At 36.5% G+C, this 20068-nt stretch overlaps 1 protein-coding gene across 18 annotated transcripts in view; it reads right to left on the reverse strand.

Annotated features, from left to right (window-relative positions):
- The window catches only part of pbx3b (pre-B-cell leukemia homeobox 3b), a 157423-nt gene that overhangs the window by 14711 nt on the left and 122644 nt on the right, over positions 1-20068 (reverse strand). For 9 of the 18 annotated variants that reach the window (XM_073909800.1, XM_009304084.5, XM_073909804.1 and 6 more), the window contains 4 exons: positions 13910-14151; positions 8125-8315; positions 6923-7058; positions 4042-4071 (listed from right to left, as the gene is read on the reverse strand). In XM_073909800.1, coding sequence (XP_073765901.1) covers positions 4042-4071; positions 6923-7058; positions 8125-8315; positions 13910-14151 — 599 coding nt within the window. The remainder of the gene's footprint in view (positions 1-4041; positions 4072-6922; positions 7059-8124; positions 8316-13909; positions 14152-20068) is intronic. The other 9 variants (XM_009304086.5, XM_073909806.1, XM_073909803.1 and 6 more) reach the window with 1 other exon arrangement.

A 20068-nucleotide genomic window follows, 5' to 3' on the forward strand; every position in this document is an offset into this window, starting at 1 on the left:
TGGCAAAATTAGGATCAGTGTTGTGCTTAGGGGATCAGGTAGCTAATGCCAAATGTGAAGGTGGCATATTTCCTTGTATGGCTAGCTGAGATCCTCTTAAACAAGGTGTTTGTCGTTCTCCGCAGCCCTGTTTACTATATAAAGGCATTCTCGATAAGTTTTAGCCTAACACTTTATTTAGATTTTACTTCCACTACTTTTCTTTAAAGGCAACTCGGATGCATTTGGTTGCCTTGATTTCAAAGGCAAGGCTTTTATGCATCTTAATAACACTTATGTTCTTTTCTTTTGCATGAAACCACTTTTGTGTGCCCGCCTTAAGAAAAATAACAGACATGATAATAACACAGCACACCTAAAAGCAGGCGCACCGCCTCAACCCAATACATTAATAATTACAATAATGCTAATTTTACTAAAAACAGCAGCCAGAAAACAATAAGATCTGGGTCACATGGGGGGTGGTAGATGTGCAAATGCTAGCACTGCATAATTGTGGAATAATAAAGAGATTAAGGGTTGTTTCTTAATAGCCCTATAAATTACGGTGGCCTGTCGCCGTGGCAATCTCTCCTGCTGTATTCCGGCTCTGGCTGGACTGGAGGACCAGAGAGCCTCAGCCCCTTAATGATGCTTTATTTAATTTCCACCTCTCTGCTTCCATTTTAATATCTCCAGCAGCCCGAGCCACACTACGCTACAGCCGCTGAATTTACATGACATCAGATCATTTCTACCCCCACCATGCCTCTGCGCTTCTAAATCTTTAATATCTAGGCAATTAAAATTAATGACCATTCGGCTGAAGCCACCACCGTTGGCAGGCTTTTGCCTTAACATCAATTGTTTGATGGGTTTACCTAGAGGTTAAACTAACAAGCAAGGTTTAATTGGAAGCAATGAAAGCACTAGCCGTCATCCTTTTTACTTAACCTGCTTATGAAGCAGTTTAAGGCCATGGAAAAAGGCACACAGTCTCTAAGCTATGCTGCCTCAGAAGATAAAATAACTTATACTTTTCTTTTCCTAAACCTAACATTTCCCATTTTAATGAAATAAAGATGTTTACAATATACAGCTTATTCAAATTATTACTTCCATCATTTGCTATGTGTTTCTATTTCATTTACAATAAATTCTATAGTTATGCAAATAAAATAAGGATGTCTGAAATGTAAAAATATGAAAGCTCAAAATAAAAAATGTTTAGCTAAGTATTGATTCCGTGTTTACAATCATTTAATTCATTTTAAACTAATTATAGTTCTTATGATAAATGCCTGAAAATTGTATTTTTATAAATGAATATGTTTTCTTACACACTAATTAATAGTTATTTTGGCGATTGTTAGGTTTAGGTACTGGGTATGTTTAGGGATGTAGAATAAGATTATTCAGAGTTTGTACTATATGAGAAGTAACATATAGCCAATATCGTAATAATAGTCAGATATTGAGACACTACTCTTATAAGACATTAATATTATGCTTGATTTAGGTCACCAGCGTCTAAGGACAATGTTATTTTGACATCCAATAACGACATGAAATGACGTTGTATTGGAAAATGGCCAAAATCTAATGTCGAGCCAACATCTTAAACTAACGTCATGTTGAAGTCATATTCTGAGATTTGTTTGTCAGGTCTGGCAACCAAAATCTAAAGTCTGATACAATAGATGTCATATTGGTAACATCCACATAATGTCAAGCTGTAACATCAATACACATAGATATTTAAAAGTGAAAAGTGACCAAAATGCAATGTTTGTCCGATGTTGGACATTGATGTCTGATTGACGTTGGGTTCGGATGTCAACTCAAATATTAATTTCCAAACAAAATGCAGTGTTCCATGATGTTGGAGTACAATGTTAATCTGACATCATGTTGATGTCCTGTGCCTGCTGGGTAGTTATTAGTAAGAAACGGTACTTAAACTGAAGTGTAACCACTTTAGTTTAAACTGACCTTCAGTTGTTTTGTTCTATAAGACTAATTTCTGTAAGACAACTCTTGTAAAGACCATTTTGAGGTATGTTAACAAAAACAATGGTCCCAACGTATTTCCTTTTTTACATTTTCCAGTTCTAAACCTTCCGAGAATCCAAAAAGAGCCACATATTGATAAATAAAGTCATAATGGCAGATTTTAACATTGAGTTATAATTGAATTGCCTCTTGGTACAGTTATGAAATAGTTTGATAACACACAGGAGATGCTCATGGGCCAATAACATCACTACATTGAAATGATCTATTTACAAGACAACAGTATATCTAAATCCTAGGTGGTTATACAACACAGACTTTCAGTTTACATGTTGACATACTTTTTTTGTATTCATAATCATGCCAGAAGACACTAGACTGAAGATGCGGTGGACTTCTATGCTTGGAACCCAATACCTGGTTTGTTTGCTTTAAACCAATGGAGAGGAAAGCCTGTGTGGGTGTAGTAAATAATTCACCACTACTCCCTCCCCAAGCTTGGGTCAATAAGCTGCTAGTGTCACTGAAATGGGATGGATGATCTTACCCAGGTCTCAATACCTCCCGATTTATACTGCTTCTCTTGCTGAGAGTGGAGCTTAAATGGAGACTCAGACTTCTGGCTTCATCTCTCTCTCTCTCTCTCTCTCTCTCTCTCTCTTTCTCTCTCTCTCTCTCACACACACACACACACACACACACACACACACACACAGTCCTAGGCGGTTGCAGTGGACAGGGCTGCTGATATTATCAATAATGAAGTGGTCTGCATTAATAGTTAACACATTAACCTGAGGCAGAGCTCTGCTACATGTATAATGAGCTGAAATATTGATAAGTGTCGCTCGTTTGAACCGCAGGAAGATCGAAGCAGAAGAACCGCATTTAATTGGGTGATGGGCACTACACTTTGTGCCCACTCATTTGCAGGGTGCGTGATATACCCTCTAGATTTGATGCCTAAAATCATAACAGTTATGAAAACTATTTTTAAAAATCCTTGTGTGACCCTGTATGCCACAGCGATCGTTTAGAAGATGAAGAGATTTTGCCCAGATAATGAGCTTGATTCTGTGTGCTGAATGAAGGGGTGCCTAAATTTCATTAACAATACTATTAACACCACATATCACTTCTAATCAGTTGCACACCTCTGGGATCTACATGTGCTAGTATTTGTTTCAATGAGAGTTATTAATTACATTGCTATACATTGTTTGTTTTTAAATACAGGGCAAATTTGGGTAACACTTCATTTTAATGTACAATTCACACTAATAACAAACCATTAACTAAGACTTGTACTTCGATAAACGTTAGTTTAGTAATAGAAAGTAAGGAAGCAGTTGGTGTAGTAGGTTTTGGGAAGGATTAGGGATGTAAAATAAGATCATACTATATAAGTGCTAATAAAAAACTAATACCTTAATAATAAGCTAGTAGTAAATGGTGTGAATTGTTACTTAAACTAAAGTGGTACCCACATTTGTCATGTTTTAAATTTCTGATAGTAAAACGCAAAAAAAAAAGGCATTAAAAATAACACCATTGTTAGTATACTAACCAGTTTTGTAATATTATTGAGAACAGATTGTCCAGCATATAAATCAATATTAAATAAAACAAATAAAAACGGTACCTTAACATATGCAGTGATTAAATACAATGTGAGGTAAATATCTACCACAGGCATGTCAAAATGTATAATGACAAGACATGACACAGGACATTAAGCGGTTTGACGAGTGAAATTCTGTAGGGAAAAGTGGAGGGGGTGTATATACATATTGTATGTATGTTACATACATATCATCTGATACTAATTACTGAGCACTCCAAATAAAGTTCCACGCAACACTTGCTTGGTGTGCAGATCTGTTGTCGCTAAGTGCAGGGAAGGTAGACTTTTGGGTAACAGTGTGCTGAGTATGTCTTAACATATTCTAAGGTATAAGTGAACACACATGAAGGGGTGACAGAATAAAGGAAAAGCAACAATAAAGAAAAAAATGGCACAAAAAAAGTGGAGCAGAAGTCATGACATACCTGTGCCACTGTGATGGTGGTTCCCACCCCCTGAAGGCAAAAAAGAATGGCTTTTACAGGATCTGACTCTGAACAACCCTCCATAAGCCCCTCCCCACAGAGTAAAAAACATTGATATCATCACAGAGTATGCAAATATGATCTGAGACCAATGACTTAAACAGTATACATTTTCCTTGACCACCTCTGTGAAAGTTTGAAAAACACAAAAGTTTTGTCTGTGGGGAGATGGGTGTGGGTGGGTACTCTTGCCTTCAGGTGGATTCTGAATTTAGATATTTGAGTGGGAAAACACTGCAATGCTCTTATAATAATTGATTGTATTTTGTTTGTCTTATTTATTTATTTTGCAAAAACGAATCACACTGTGTGACTAAAAGTTTGTCCCTCTTCTTCCTCTCCGACACACATACACTCACATTTTGCACAAATTTACTCTAAAACACAATGACTGACACAGATCACCACAAACTGTGGCATCCATCCACAACAGGGTACACGCTGTGTCTTCAGGCCCTGCTTGAGACTCAGCTCAGTGGAAGTATCAGACTGATGTGTTAGAGCAAACAGGTATGCATGCTAGACAGTGACGAGAGGAAAGAAGAGGACAATGAGAGAGAGCGACTGAAGAGTCTTTCTGGTGTGATCAAGATTGGCCCTGTCCCAAACGGTGCCCTTGCGATCCTCCTCCTTGCGAGTCCATGCTGCATAGTGCATAGTGGCTGCAAAGGGGATGCTCGGGAAGGTTTGGAAACCTAAAACGACAAACTGTACACCATACCAACAAAAGTCACAAGACTCTTCACAATAAGTGCGCCATTGGAGACAGGGCCTTGCTTTATCTGACCTAGCCTTGCCAATTAGCTGTGGTTAGACTAGATTATAGTAATACTCTGCTAAAAAACAAAAATAAGTCAAAGGTGGTTTGATGGTCTCTTAGTCTGACAGTCTGGGCCCTTGGCTGGTTTTAGAAGGCTATCTGAATACCACCCCACCACTAGTCAGAATTGGAGATCTATAAACCACAGATTTAACGTTAGCATCTTTCATAATGTTAAGCAAAGTCAGTGTAAATTGGAGGTTTATTTCGGTATGTTGATATACTGAATAAACTGAAACTAAGTATAGAGTAGGGCGTGTAGCTTTCTTTTTTGCGCATCATTGACTTCTAGCAAACTAACTATAAGAAGTTAAGAAGTTGAAGACATCAAACATAAACAGAGAAGAACAGCAGTCCAAATCTGGATTTGATTTAAGATGAACAATTTAGTTACCAAACATTCATTTGATAACCTTAATTATTCATCTAAATGTTAACAAAATGTGCTAGGACATGAAAAAGTTCATTTTGATTTCACACAGACTTAAAGGTTAAGGACTCCCTGGAGTATTTTTTTAAATTATTTTAACAGATTTGTGTGTGTTGAGCATCAGTAAATACAACATTTGCACCTGTCAGCTTTAATGGTGGGGAAAACTGGATAATTTTGAGCTTTTGTCAGCTAATTTCATCTTCTGGGTTTAAAATAATTTTGGGGCGGGATCTAAAACGGTAATGTAAAGCAAATCTGCTAGTGGAGTAATGACGCATCGGTTCCTTATTATTATTCTTAGAGAAATTTTCTTATCCTATGAGAAGACCCTGCTTTTTAATTATTCATGAGAGCATGTGTTTTCCGAAGGCAAGGCAGACCTGCCAAGCTGTGGGGTTGTATGTGTTTGTTTCCATGATTCATGAGTTTGTTGGATGTTTTTCACCGTGATTCTGTCAGGCCCGATACAGCAAAGCTGTAGCATTTTTTGTCAGAAGAGCTGTACGAAAATTGAAGAATGGCTGACTGTGTCTTTTATCAGTTGAGTTCATTACCATTCAGACACATCGCCAATATGCACGCTGCTGTCTTCACCTCTGTTCAAAATCATCAGATAATAGTTGAAACAGACAGGGAAAGAGACCTACTGCTCTGCTACCACTGTCTGCATTCAGACCCGGGGATTGAAGGGGAGAGAAGTCATCCTCTTTTATAGTGTTTAGGAACACGATTATTTTTATGATGATATAACAAATTGTTGTCATGTGTATATGAAATTATTAATAACAAATATAGCAGGACATTAAATTACTTACTGTTTATTTCTTTGCATTTTAACTTTGTAAACTATAAAATCATGGGTCTTCTCATGGTTAGTGTCTCTTTTTGTGAGCCGATTGACAGTTGTTCGCTCCCCTCTTTTTCCCCTCCTTTGCTGGCCACGCCTACTCCTCCCTCTGCTCACAGAGCTCCATGCCCATCACGAAGCATTTTTTTTAAATCCTGAGGCAAACTTAAACTGAAAAGGGGAGGTTTCATGGCCCTTTAAAGAGATTATGACTTCTATTGGTCACACATCTTCATGTGATACGAATTTGCAGGGCACCATATTTGAACAATGGAATGCAATGACTTTCAGACATTGTATTTCCTGTCTCCTACATTTACCAAGTTAAAAGAATGCACAGAGTAGTGATATGATTGCCCCTAATTCAAACACACCTGAACTAGCTAAGGAACATCTTCTGAAGTTGCAGTAAGACTTAACTTAAGATCCTTGAGTTAGACCAGCTGAATACCAACCTAGCCAGGCTAATGGACCATCTTAAACCAGCATTTTAACCATTGATTTGTATATATATATATATATATATATATATATATATATATATATATATATATATATATATATATATATATATATATAGCAGGGATTGGACTTAATTGAATTTACCCAACTATTGCCTGTATATAGGTACACTAAATCTTCAGACTTTGACAGATAAATATTTCTTTTAGACTATCCAACAAACTGGGCATGTGCTGCTGTAAAAGGGGTGTGGTCTCACCTGGGATACTGTTATGCTGCACTTCTTAGCCAGCTCCTCTTTGGCCTCTTCGCTGGGATAAGGGTTACTAAGATGCGAGTAAAAATACTCATTCAGGATCTCGGTCGCCTGCTTGCTGAAGTTCCGCCGTTTCCGTCTGCCGTTGGACAAGTTGGAGAGGGAAACAAGAGGAGGAAGGCAATTAGAGACTCAAATAAAACCTTGTGAGATGGCCAAACTCATAATGAAGCTGCTGGCAGGAAATGAAGTCGGGAAGGCTATTATCGGAATACATATGTAGACGCGCAAATGGACATTGTTACGTTATCAGTTGAGCTTTAAGCGAAGCGTGAAATGTTCAGTGTTTAGAGCGACAAGCGTTCCCTCTCTCTCTCTTGTGCTTTCATTCTGATGGGGGCGTTTAGAGGTGCTCAAGCATTCCCAGTCAGAGCTGTATCTTGGGACATTAGGGAAATCAAGCCATGGCCAGCTGAACACTGTTCCTCAAGTACTGGGGCAGGGCCTGATGGAGTTGCACTTACCGCCACTCACTGCAGCAGCCCACCCCACCGCGGTTAAGCGCTGGCTTCTTTCTCTCGCCTTGTTTAATGCCTTTCACACGAGTGGCCGGCCAAACGATTGTGCTTCCGCTTCACTTGAGTGTTCTCCTCGAGACCTCATCCACTCTTTTCTCTTGTTCACTGCATCATTTCTCTCCCCTGTACGCCTCTCCAGATCTCCTCTACCAACTGTTTGTGATTACAGTAATCTGGACCACCTGCTGATGACCTCCTACCCACCAAACGCAAATGACTTCATTTCCACTCTATAAAACTCTTAACTGCTTTCAGGTGCTTAGCATGACTGTGTTCGGTGGATGGCCTCTAAGCTCTAAAACCCTTGTCTTGGCAACACCCCATCTTAACCGCTAGTGGTTGAATAATGCTGAATACATTATTGCTCATGGCTTATAACAGGTGCCGTTCCATCAGTGGGATTGCCTTAACCCTGGGTATGTAGGTTAAAAGTTCATACTTCAAGAAACAATTCAAGAAACAAAGTACCAAGACTTTCTGTGTTTCTATAAATGCAATTATGAGTTGTCATTTTGAATAACATATATCTGCAGATGATAAGTAGAAGATATATTCTTTCAAACACAAGTGAGAATAATTTGTACATGCACATTCTAAAAAAAATCAAATAAAATTGAGGACACCAACCTGGCGTCAAGGAAGCGGGACCTCAAGATCATGACAGCCTCACAGGTGCTCTGTTTAAGCTGCATTTGGATGGAGCTGAATTTGCGATGAATGATGCTGACCATGCGTTCAATCTCTTTGGGCGAGATGGGCCGTGTGCGAGACTGTTCCCTCAACAGGTTCATTACGTGGGTAGTGAACTCATTACATGCCTGTGGAGAAAGACAAGTTTGAGTTTAAGACTGCAGCGTTAATTCCGACTGAGGATGTAGGTGTAAAAAATCAAATCATTCCAAAGTCTTTAGGACCCACTACCGAGACTCAGCAGCTACGTGCAATAAATAATTTCTGAATCTACAATTCATCATATCTTCACTTAAACCCCCCAAAAAAACTTCCTAGAGATCGACCCTCCTTTTAAAATCGCTATATAGTCTCGACTCAGAAATGACAGAAATGCTCTTTGACGTTATTCCGCAGAAGAAGCACATCAGTTCAACTGCATTCGTTTGAAGCTCTCCGGAGCAGCAATCAGCAATATTTGAAGCAAGTTCAAAGCTGCTGCTCTTGAAAGCTGGGAAAAAACACCATCCATATACTGTTTGTAGTGCTGCTGAGCACTTGAACGGCTTAATAGGTGAAGTCATCTATGAATGCAAATGCCGATTTGCAATTTGGCACCTGCCCAGCGCCCGTAGAATTTAAACAGCTTTTCGTTAAAGCAGTGGTTCATACATGATTAATTAGAATAACTCATTTAGGTAGTGCTCACTTTAGCTCATTACTCGGAGTAAAATTTGTTAAGTATTTACATTTAGATAATTAAAAACGGGGAACACCCTTAAGAAAGATGCATTTACTCCGGGTGAAGGGTTGAGCCACCTTTTCCGCATGCTTTCTTTTTAAACGCTTGCAAGTAATCAGGCTAATTTAGCCCATTCTCTGGCAAAGCCATTAGCTAAACAACTTCCATATCATAATAAAAGGATTATTATTTACAAATAAAAGTGCTCCACAGAACATTCTTGATTGTTTACGGTGTAAGTGCACTCTACAGCAGGTCAATGACATAAGAGTGACCGTGAATCAAGACAAGGAAAAGCATTACAAAATTGTTCACACTTTAAAATAAGCTTACACTGGTTATTGTACAGTAAGTTAATATATATGAACCCAGACTACTTGTACAGCATTTATTTATTATAGTCCAACAGTTACTAGTGCATTATTTTAATCAAAAGTTGTGTAACATTAGATAACTTACTTTGAGATGAGAACAACATTGAACAGCTTTATTTTCTTTAACGCTTGAAAAGATTAATAAATACTGTGACATACTTATTGTTCATTGTTTGATCATGATAGTAAATACATTGACATACTGTCTGTTAAACAAAACATGCATCTTACTAAATGTAAATCGATATTGTTTAAAGTAAATAAGTAAACAGTGATATTTTGTGGCATAAACTCTAACCATTATCAAGTAGTTAGCCAAAGCTTCATATATACAGTGCATCGAAATGTATTCATAGCGTTTCAATTTTTCCACATTTTTTTATGTTATAGCCTTATTCCACAATGAATTAAATGAATTTATTTCCTCAAAATTTTACACACAACACCCCATAATGACAATGTAATTTTTTTTTTTTTAAATTGTTGCTAATTTAAAAAAAAATAAATAAATAAAATAAAAAATCACATGCACATAGGTATTTACAGCCTTTGCTCAGTACTTTGTTGATGCATCTTTGGCAGCAATTACAGCCTTAAATCTTTTTTATATGATGCCACAAGCTTGGCACACCTGTCTTTGGGTATTTTTGCCCATTCCACTATGCAGTACCTCTCAAGCTCTATCAGGTGGGATGGGAAGTGACGGTGTACAGCCATATTCAGTATGATTTAGTCTGGGCTCTGGCTGGGCCACTCAAAAACATTCACCGAGTTGTTGTGAAGCCACTCCATTGATATTTTGGTGGTGTGCTTTGGGTAATTGTCCTGCTGAAAGACCTCGCCCCAGTCTGAGGTCAAGAGCACTCTGAAACAGGTTTTCATTCAGGATGTCTCTGTACATTGCTGCATTCACCGTTCCCTCAATCCTGACTATTCATCCAGTTTCTGCTACTGAAAAACATCCTCACTGCATGAGAGGGAGTGGCTTCTATCTGGCCACTCTATCATACAGGCCTGATTGGTGGATTGCTGCACAGATGGTTGTCCTTCTGTAAGGTTTCCTCTCTCTACAGAAGAACGCTGGAGCTGAGACAGAGTGACCATAGGGTTATTGATCAACTCCCTGACAAAGGCCCTTCTCCCACGATCACACAGCTTAGTGATCTCTTGTGCCCCCCTGACAATCCTGTTTCAGAGGTCTACAGACAATTCCTTTGTCTTCATGCTTGGTCTTTGCTTTTACATGCACTGTTAACCCTGGGACATTATTTAGTCAAGCGTATGCCTTTTCAAATCATGTCCAATCAACTGAATTTACCACAGGTGAACTTCAATTAAGCTGCTGAAACATCTCAAGAATGATCAGTGGAAACAGAATGTACCTGAGCTCAATTTAGAGCTTTACAGCAAATGCTGTGAACCCTTATGTACATTTGGTTTTTCAGGTTTTTTATTTTTAATAAAAGTTGCAACAATTTCAAAAAAAAAAAAATTTCACATCGTTATTATGGGGTTTTGTGTGTAAACTTTTGAGGAAATAAATTCATTTGATCCATTTTGGAATAAGGCTGTAACAAAAAATTAAAAATGTGGAAAAAATTGAAGCGCTTTATTAATATTTTTTCTCAAAATACAACATCATACATATATGCTGTTTGCATATTATTTACCACAGTTAGTGCTAAATACAGTGTCATCCCACATTAGCCTTTAATATATTTATAAGAAATTGAAAAAAAATAACAATCTTCAAGGCATGCCAATGCTTCTCCAGTGCTCCTAAAAAAACCTTACAACCTAACTGAGAGTGTTATCTAATGGAACCTTACTGTAAAGTGTTATCAATTGAGTTTTTAGAAATGAACTTAATGTATTTGCTTTACGTTTATTTATTTTTTATCCTAAGGATTTCCTCAAAACCCCCACCACTTTAACTACACCTGGGAAAACAAAAATGATGGAAAGGCCCTCGTTCAACTCGTCCTTGATTATGGGGAAAATAACTAAAGCGCTGAATCAAAAATTAATGTCAGCTCCATTAAAGAATCAATACATGACCTCAATGAAGCAGCGCATCCTGCATAGCCACACTCTCAAATGTACTACGCAATCAGAGGCTGCTCTCCACACTGTAACTAAAAGCGTCTGCTCAATATTTATAAGAGGATGTCTAGACTACCGCTGTACAGGGGTCAGGTAAGTTGAAGATGTCCTAATGCCTGAATACCACCATAAATCACATCTGCTCTCAGTCGTAATCATGATAGACAGGACTGTAAAATGCAAAATGCTTGCTCAGGTTTAGACCTCTGACACCTTCAGTTCAGACGAAGGCCTCCAGGTCTCCCTTTAAACCTGTCACGAAGCGCCAGTGAAAAAATATCTATTCAGACAGAACAGCAAGCTGGGATTATTCACGCTTATGGGATCGATGCAAATGTGTGGATGCAGATGCAAAGCTCTTTTGTAGTATTCTTGGCTCTGCACCATACAATTATGCTACGCTTTGTAACATTACTACTGTAGATTTTCGTTTTCAAAGCTGGAAAAGGATTTAGGGCCTTTTTCTTCATAATTAAATGCAACATCATTTGCTTTTGCCTAAAATTAACCTAGTACTGTCATCATAATCAGAACAAAAATAAAATCTGTTTGCAGGAAGAAAGAAAGAAAGAAAAGATCACAATATTGCACAGAACTACTGAAGTGGCACTAGTGTAACCGGTTAGATTTTCAATTATAAATGTTCTACACTGTAAAGAAATTGAAGTAATTTTAATAAGTTAATCAGGTTTCAAGTAAGTTATGCAAAGTCTAACTCATTATTGTTTTATTAGTTAGTTAGTTAGTTAGTTAGTTAGTTAGTTAGTTAGTTAGTTAGTTAGTTAGTTAGTTAGTTAGTTAGTTAGTTAGTTTGATTGCAATAAGTTGAGATGACTTAAAAGGTTAATTAGATTTAACTTAAAAAAGGCAGCAAGACTTTTTTTTGGGGATAAATAGGTGCACCATTCAGTGGTTCCCAAAGTGGGGGCTCGCAGGACAATGACAGGGGGCCGCTTGGTGATTTCCAAAAGTCAAATAAATTTAAAACATAAAAAAATAGTAGTTAATAGTAACATAAAAAGCATTAACATATGAGCTTTGCAATATTTTTTGTTTGATTGTGTGTTTACGTTAGATTAACAGCATAGCAATACCGTCATCTGCAGCAGATTGATTTTATAGCAACAGGTTAAACTTTCTGACACCTTTATGGCAATCAAATACACTGAAATAAATATAGGCCACAACTGAGCATTGATCTCTGAGTCTCCAAAATTAAACCAAGAATAGAAACCAAGTGCTAAAAACATTGTGCCCACCAGTCTCATTAGGCGAGGTTAATATTTTTCATTCATTTTCTTTTCGGCTTAGTCTCTTACTTAATTAGGGGTCGCCATAGCAGAATGAACCGCCAACTTATCCAGCATATGTTTTACGCAGCGGATGCCCTTCCAGCTGCAACCCAACACTGGGAAACACCCATACATACTCTTTCACACACATACACAACGGCCAATTTAGCTTATTCAATTCCTCTATAGCGCATGTCTTTGGACTGTGGAGGAAACCGGAAACAGGATCACCAAGAGGAAACTCACGCGAACACAAGGAGAACATGCAAACTTCACACAGAACTGCCATCTGACCCAGCTGGGGCTCGAACCAGTGACCTTCTTGCTTTGAGGCGATCGTGCCACCCACTGCACCACCAACCCACTGACACCAGGTTAATAAAATTAACTAATGACTATATAAAAGATAGTCTATGGTTGTTAGACTGTTGCACTTTTTGTGTTGTTAATATTAATGTGGGAGTCATGAGTCACTGGCATTGTTATTTTGGGGGTCGTTCACTGAAAAGTTTGGGAACTCCTGGACTAAGTAAAATTTTAAAAAATGCTTAAAGTGTTCGACCCAAAACACCCGCAGCCAATCAGTAGTAAGTGGTGCATCTAGTAATGATAACAGAGATTTCAAAAAAGGGGCAATGCCTTAAGATGAAAGATAAATTGGCGTGTTTGGTGTTTTTAAATATCAAAATTTGCTTGGTGAACCTGTAATATATAGTTTGAAGGGTCATATGTGTAGGTTCAGTAAGTTCACTTTTATGGCACAGGGTAAGTTCTTCTCATGGTCTTTAAAGTGAAATAACTCAACATGAACACAGGGGGCTGAGAAAAAATGTCATTTCCTATGGAAATCTTAAACTATACAAGTAAAAAAACATATATAATTTTTAATAAAATGAACTAGTAAAAACATATTTGATTTCAGCTAGTGGCCAAAGAATTTTCATTCAGTTTAAAATGAAAAAAAAACGTAAATAAAAATGAATAATAGTGTATACAAACACACAGCAAAAAAATATATAATACAACCTTTTCTACAATTAAAATGAAATCCAAATCTAATATATTCTGAACTGAAGTGATAAAAATCCACCACAATAACTATTCAGAGATACTAAAACAACATTGGTTTTGGGTTAAATGTATGGGGAAGAAAGCGCAGAGGAGTTCAGTATGACAGTATTTGTTGTAAGCTGTTAAGGCCTTACTGGACTGTAGTGTATATTGTCAATCACCTGCTCGTATTTCTCCAACTCGGTGTGGTAGATCTGTCTGATCTGGGAGAGTTTGGCCCTGTAGTCGGAGTGCTCGATGGAGTTGTCAGTGGGACTGCCAGCCGCTGCTGCTGCAGCCGCCGCCGCCGCTGATCCTCCACCCTTCTCTGGTCCGGCTACACCCTCCGCCAGCAGCATGTTGTCCAGACGCATCAGCTGTGGATCTGGTGGATCCTCCTCCTGAGCCCCGCGGATACTTAGACCTGATCAACAAAAAAAACAAGAGATGCTCAGTGACATGATGAGGCTTTTTATATTCTTACACAGTTTCAAGAAGATGTTTGAAGCAGATTTACCTGTGAAACATAACAAATCTTCAACTTTTTTTGTATTTTAGAGAAGTATAATGGACATAGATTTGTTTGGAAGACTGTGAAAGTAAGTCATTTTGACTATTTGTCTCACATAATTTGACTTTTTCTTTGTAGATTCCAATTGAGCAATTCCAATTGAACATCTCACAATCGAATCGTGATGTTATGCCTCACACGAAAAAATAAAATAAAATAAATCTTGCAATTTAGAGTTTATAACTGAAATTTTAAGTTACTAAAACCTAGAAACTATTTTTTGTCAGATTTACCCAGCAAAATTATCTTGTTTTTCCCCTTTGGCAGATTATTTTGCTAGTTTTAGGGAAAAACTCACTTTATTTCGACCTCTGATGATGATAATAATATTAATAATAATAATAATAATAATAATAATAATAATAATAATAATAATAATTATTATTATTATTATTATTATTATTATTATTATTATTATAACAATTATAACAACAACAACTATAATAATAACAATAATAATAATAATAATTTATGTGTAATGTGCTTTTCTTCGACTACAAGACAAAATACTAACAATACAAGGCAAAATAGCAGAAACAGCACAACAATAAAAGAAAAGAAAAATGCAACAAAACAATAAAAATAAGAACCATAAGATAGAATAAAAAAGTTAACAAAATGGTCATCCTAAGTTAAAAGCAATGTTAAAAAGGTGAGTCTTAAGATGTTTCTTAAAACAGTCCAGAGAAGTGGCATTCCTAATGCTGATGGGTAGTGCATTCCACAGCTTACACTGTATGAGAAAGCCCTACCACTCATGGTCTTGAGTTTACAGCGTAGCTGATACAGGGTAAGTCCCGATGAGAAACGAAGACTGTAAACTGTAAGACTTTAACCTAATATTTCTTAAAACTAGACAATGTTTTTTGCCTGTCTAGAAAATGCTTCTTGATTTAAGACTTTTTAGATATTTGGATTAAAAGAGACAAGACAAAAAATCTACAGTAAGTGAGAAAAGCATATATTGCTGTGTTCCAGCATTGAGATTAAAGCAACAAGTTATTGACACTTTAATAAATAAATACAAATTCTGCATGAGCCACTGCCCTCAGGAATCGTAAACAATACAAGAATGAATTAATTTTTGACAAATGATTGAATTTGCTATCGGTTTTAAACACAGACACACCATCACACAAGCAGCGAGACTCTGCAATCGAGTCTGCCAGCAAATACCACAATCTGTCACAACAGGCCAAAATACCTCCAGATTGTATTCAAGTAAAACAAAAAAATATGTGGTCCACTTCCGGCCCATCGCTATGCTTGAGTTCAAGTGAGACGGATCAGGGCGCTGGAGGTATTGAGAGAGAGCTGAAAAGGCCCGTAGGTACGAATTTGTTTTTCCTCTGTTTTGCAGCGCTGCCGTCTCGAATTTTCACAGCACACTGCACACACTGTTTGTGTACTCACAGCCATACATGACAGGGACACTCGCCGACTGACACACACTCGACGGCGTGATGGCACCTCTCCACGCTGAGGCGATGCTAAACAGAAAGACGCGCGTCTACACGTGTCTGAACGCGCTCGCCTGCTGCTCCCAAATCACGAGTGCCGCGTAATAACCAGCAGAAAAAGTGTTCTCACAAGTGCCGTTATGTTTCGTTGCTAACAAACTGTTTTATTACACATCCCGGGTTCTGCTCTGTGCAGAGGATGGGCTGCTTGAAATGTATGTAAATTTGCATAGCAATCGATATGAGGGTGAAAGATAGCTCATTGTGTTTGCCTGATATTCATAATGAACCTCGGAGCAGTAAAGAGCCATTAAGATTGATTACAAACTTCCTCATCACGCTTGCCTCTCTTTCTCTCTTTCTGTGTTTGCATAATGAACACCATTCATACTGGAGAATAATGAAGCAGAAAAAAAGTTCTTTTGGTGAAAGATTTTAATCAAATGTTTTCATCTTAACATGTATTTGGAATGGAGTTTAAGTTTAAGGAGTAAGAGGGTTGTGTTTTATTTTCTGTGTTAATGGAAGATGTCTCAAATTTGTAGAAGTAGAAGTTGTTGTCTAAAATAATCAATGGTCTTTGTATTTAAAGCAGCAAAAATTATATATGTATATATATATATATATATATATATATATATATATATATATATATATATATATATTACAACTATTAAGATTACAAATGTGTTAAAGAAATCTCTCTGTTAAACAAAAATTGAGTTAAAAATAAACAGGAGGGCTAATAATTCAGGGGGGCTAATAATTCTGAATTCTTCCATTTATTTTCTTTTTGGCTTAGTCCCTTTATTAGTCTTGGGTCACCACAGCCGAATGAACCATCAACTTATCCAGCTTATGTTTTATGCAGCGAATGCCCTATTAGCTGCAACCCATTACAGGGTAATATCCATACACTCTCATTCACACACATACACTAAAGACAATTTAGCCTACTCAATTCACCTATAACGCATATCTTTGGATTTGTGGAGCTAACCAGAGCACCTGGAGACCATGTGAACATGGGGAGAACAAGCAAAAGCCACACAGAAATGCCAACTGACCCAGCTTAGGCTCGGACCAGCGACCTTCTTGCTGTGAAGTATATATTTATATATTTTCTTTTCTTTGTCTTTTTAAAAATAAAAGTATCTATACTTATACATACTATACAGGGATATATACACCAATATGGAAAATTATGATAAATAAAATAAATAAAATAACATTTAAATAAATAAATAAACAATTGAAGAAACGGAACTAACAAATAAACGAAAAAACTAACAAACAAACAATTACATACATACATACATACATATATACATACATACAGTACATACATACAGATTTGCTTGAATATAATAAATTTAATACATAAAATAATAATTGAAGAACTGGGTCAAGTGCTTCCGCTGAACTGTTCTTGTGCTGTTACAAAATTGGCACATTTAGGGTCTGTAATTTTTTTAAATCAGTGATCTTCACTGCCTGGTTGATATACGATATAAAGTGGGTCACACATTGTACAAGAAGCACTACATTAAAGTAGGAAATTACATTTCCCCCTCGCCATGTTTTTAAAATATAAACATTTATTTTATCCCAGTATATTCAATAGAGTTTTTGCGCTAACATCCTAATTCTGATGGGCATGTGCGTAAATAGCTTTTCATCTCATTTTACACTTGCACAACTAAATGAATGATGAAATCTATTTAACTGATGGTATTTTAATTACAGTACAACATCAATGCAGTGAAAGAAGCCTTATAAAATTACAAATTAAACATAAAACATTAACCTTTTACCGGAGGTTTATCAGTATGGGAAGAAACACTAGCTGTACTTACATCCTAATGTATTTAAAATAAATATTTAATTTAAAACCTATTAAATCATGATTTTTTTTTCAAAGCCTGACTGCAGAAAAAACCCCGCAAACAATAGTTTTCAACTGGTGTGTACATGCTGGACACTTACTACTGATTACAGAACCGGCTTTACTGACAAAATGTGTAAACAATTACTTTCATGCAGAGCAAACCAATATTGCATAACTTACTGGCCAATCATTTTTTCAGCTATTTTTATTTATTAGTCCACCAAAGTATACATTGGTTTTTTTATTTTTTGCACTTGTGATTTTAATTGTTCGTCCACAAAGTGTCAGCACTGAACCAAAATGTCTCCTTAACAGTCAGAGAATAAACAAAAGAGAAGAACAACAAACTACTGAAGAAGCCAAGAAGTCCACATTACTGAGCACATCTGTGAGGGGATTACAAGATACTGACAACTCTGCTACAAATCAATACAAAGACCTTTTTTATTGCTTATGTAGATTTCAAATAGAAAAAAAAGCATGGACACTGAAAGAGGACTAATATTTCTAGAGTGCTTGTGTTTAGCGCCTGTGTTCGAACAGATATACATTCGTCTGTGCATACAAATACACAATATTCCTGACTTAAGAGATCTATCAGTGAATCATAACTATTTCTCATTTAGCAAATAGGTTTGGGCACTGGCTTGACATGAGAGCTCCAGCTTTAAAAGCCAGACATAAAATAAAAACAAAAACCTCAATAAAAAAAACAAGCTGAGATTAGAATACTATTATTTAGTTAACACAAAGGAGGGGAAAAATCATCATGGGTGCACAAAGAAATGCCTTGGACTAAGTGGAGCGTGCATATGGTGTGGTTGGTCTGGGTATTTTGGATGGTTTAAGTAGTGGGTGATTTGGGGGTTCTGAGAGTTTCTAAGAGCTTCATTACAGGCTTCATTAAGATACTGTGAGATGCTGAATCCTAAATGAGCAGATTACTGACTTTATTATTGCACTGTGGAAGCCTGGCAACCAGCTAAGCCTCTTTGTGTATTTGACAGAGACAGAAAGACACACATGTACACACACTCACACATTACACAAAAAAACACAGAAGTATACAGGTATTGTATGTTTCATGGGAAAACATTTTTTGTTATTTGTTGACAAAAATAGATTATATTATAGGTACTTTAATGACAGACAATGTGTATGGACATATTATATAGTTAAAAAAGGGGGCAGTAGGACATTTTTAAAGATGTCTTAAGCTCACCAAAGCTATATTTATTTGATTAAAATGCAAAAAGCAATTGTGTTAAATATTAAATGCTTTATTATGATTGCATATGCTGCATTTTTAAGATCGCCAGTCATCAGCGTAACGTTAACCTCCAAAAATTAATGTAACATGATGATTACTGCTAATTTAATAAATAAATAAATAAATGTGATATATATATATATATATATATATATATATATATATATATATATATATATATATATATATATATATATATATATATATATATATATATAATAAAATAAAACAAATAAAATATAATATAAAATATAATATAATAAAAAAATTAATAAAATCTAAAATAAAAAAATAAAATAAAAAATTAAATAAAATATAATATAAAATATAATATAATAAAAATAAAATAAATAATAAATCAAAATCTAATATAATATAAAATATAATATAATAAAATATAAAATAAAATATTGCACACATTGCATTATTTTAATTTATTTCCCTTATTTTTTGTCAACCTGGTTTATTTAATAAATCACCATCAAAATCAATATATACACATGCAAACACTATTGACTAAAGTCATACATCAACCACACTTCCACTTGCTTCCAAACCTCTCGCACACTCCAACACAAACCAACATTTACACATTCATTTCATTGTTTTGTAAACACTCGCTCCCATAAAAAGCGCACAAAAAAGCAACAATCCATCAACACCGGCGGCGAGCAAAACCCAGACAACCAAACAAACCCCCGACCAAACACGGCCACTCCAGCTAACCCACTTCTGTAAATAAACAAAGACAAGCCGCTGTCAACATGAAGAGACCATTTACTCCACTAACACAACAAATCTGCAGAGCCTGGTCTGGCGATGGAGGTGCGATATTGATCATGTATGTGCTGTTGATATTAGGCCATGGGGTGTAATGGTGTGAGAGGCCGAGGATGAATGAGGTCATTTGTGTGCTGGACAATGCAGTGTCAGCGGACAGAGCCAAGGCCACAGCGGGGACACACACACGACCCCCTCCATTCACTCTTGAAGCAGACACACAAAAACATGATCACAACTACAACATTGATATAGGGACACACATGATCCTCTCAGATCAAGAAACCAGTTAGAATCATGTAGTTTGGAGATATTACTACCAGAATCAAGTAATTTAATGATATTACAATCAGAATCAAGTGATTGAATGAT

The sequence above is a fragment of the Danio rerio genome, chromosome 8, assembly GCF_049306965.1.
Source record: "Danio rerio strain Tuebingen ecotype United States chromosome 8, GRCz12tu, whole genome shotgun sequence".
Classification (NCBI taxonomy): domain Eukaryota; kingdom Metazoa; phylum Chordata; class Actinopteri; order Cypriniformes; family Danionidae; genus Danio; species Danio rerio.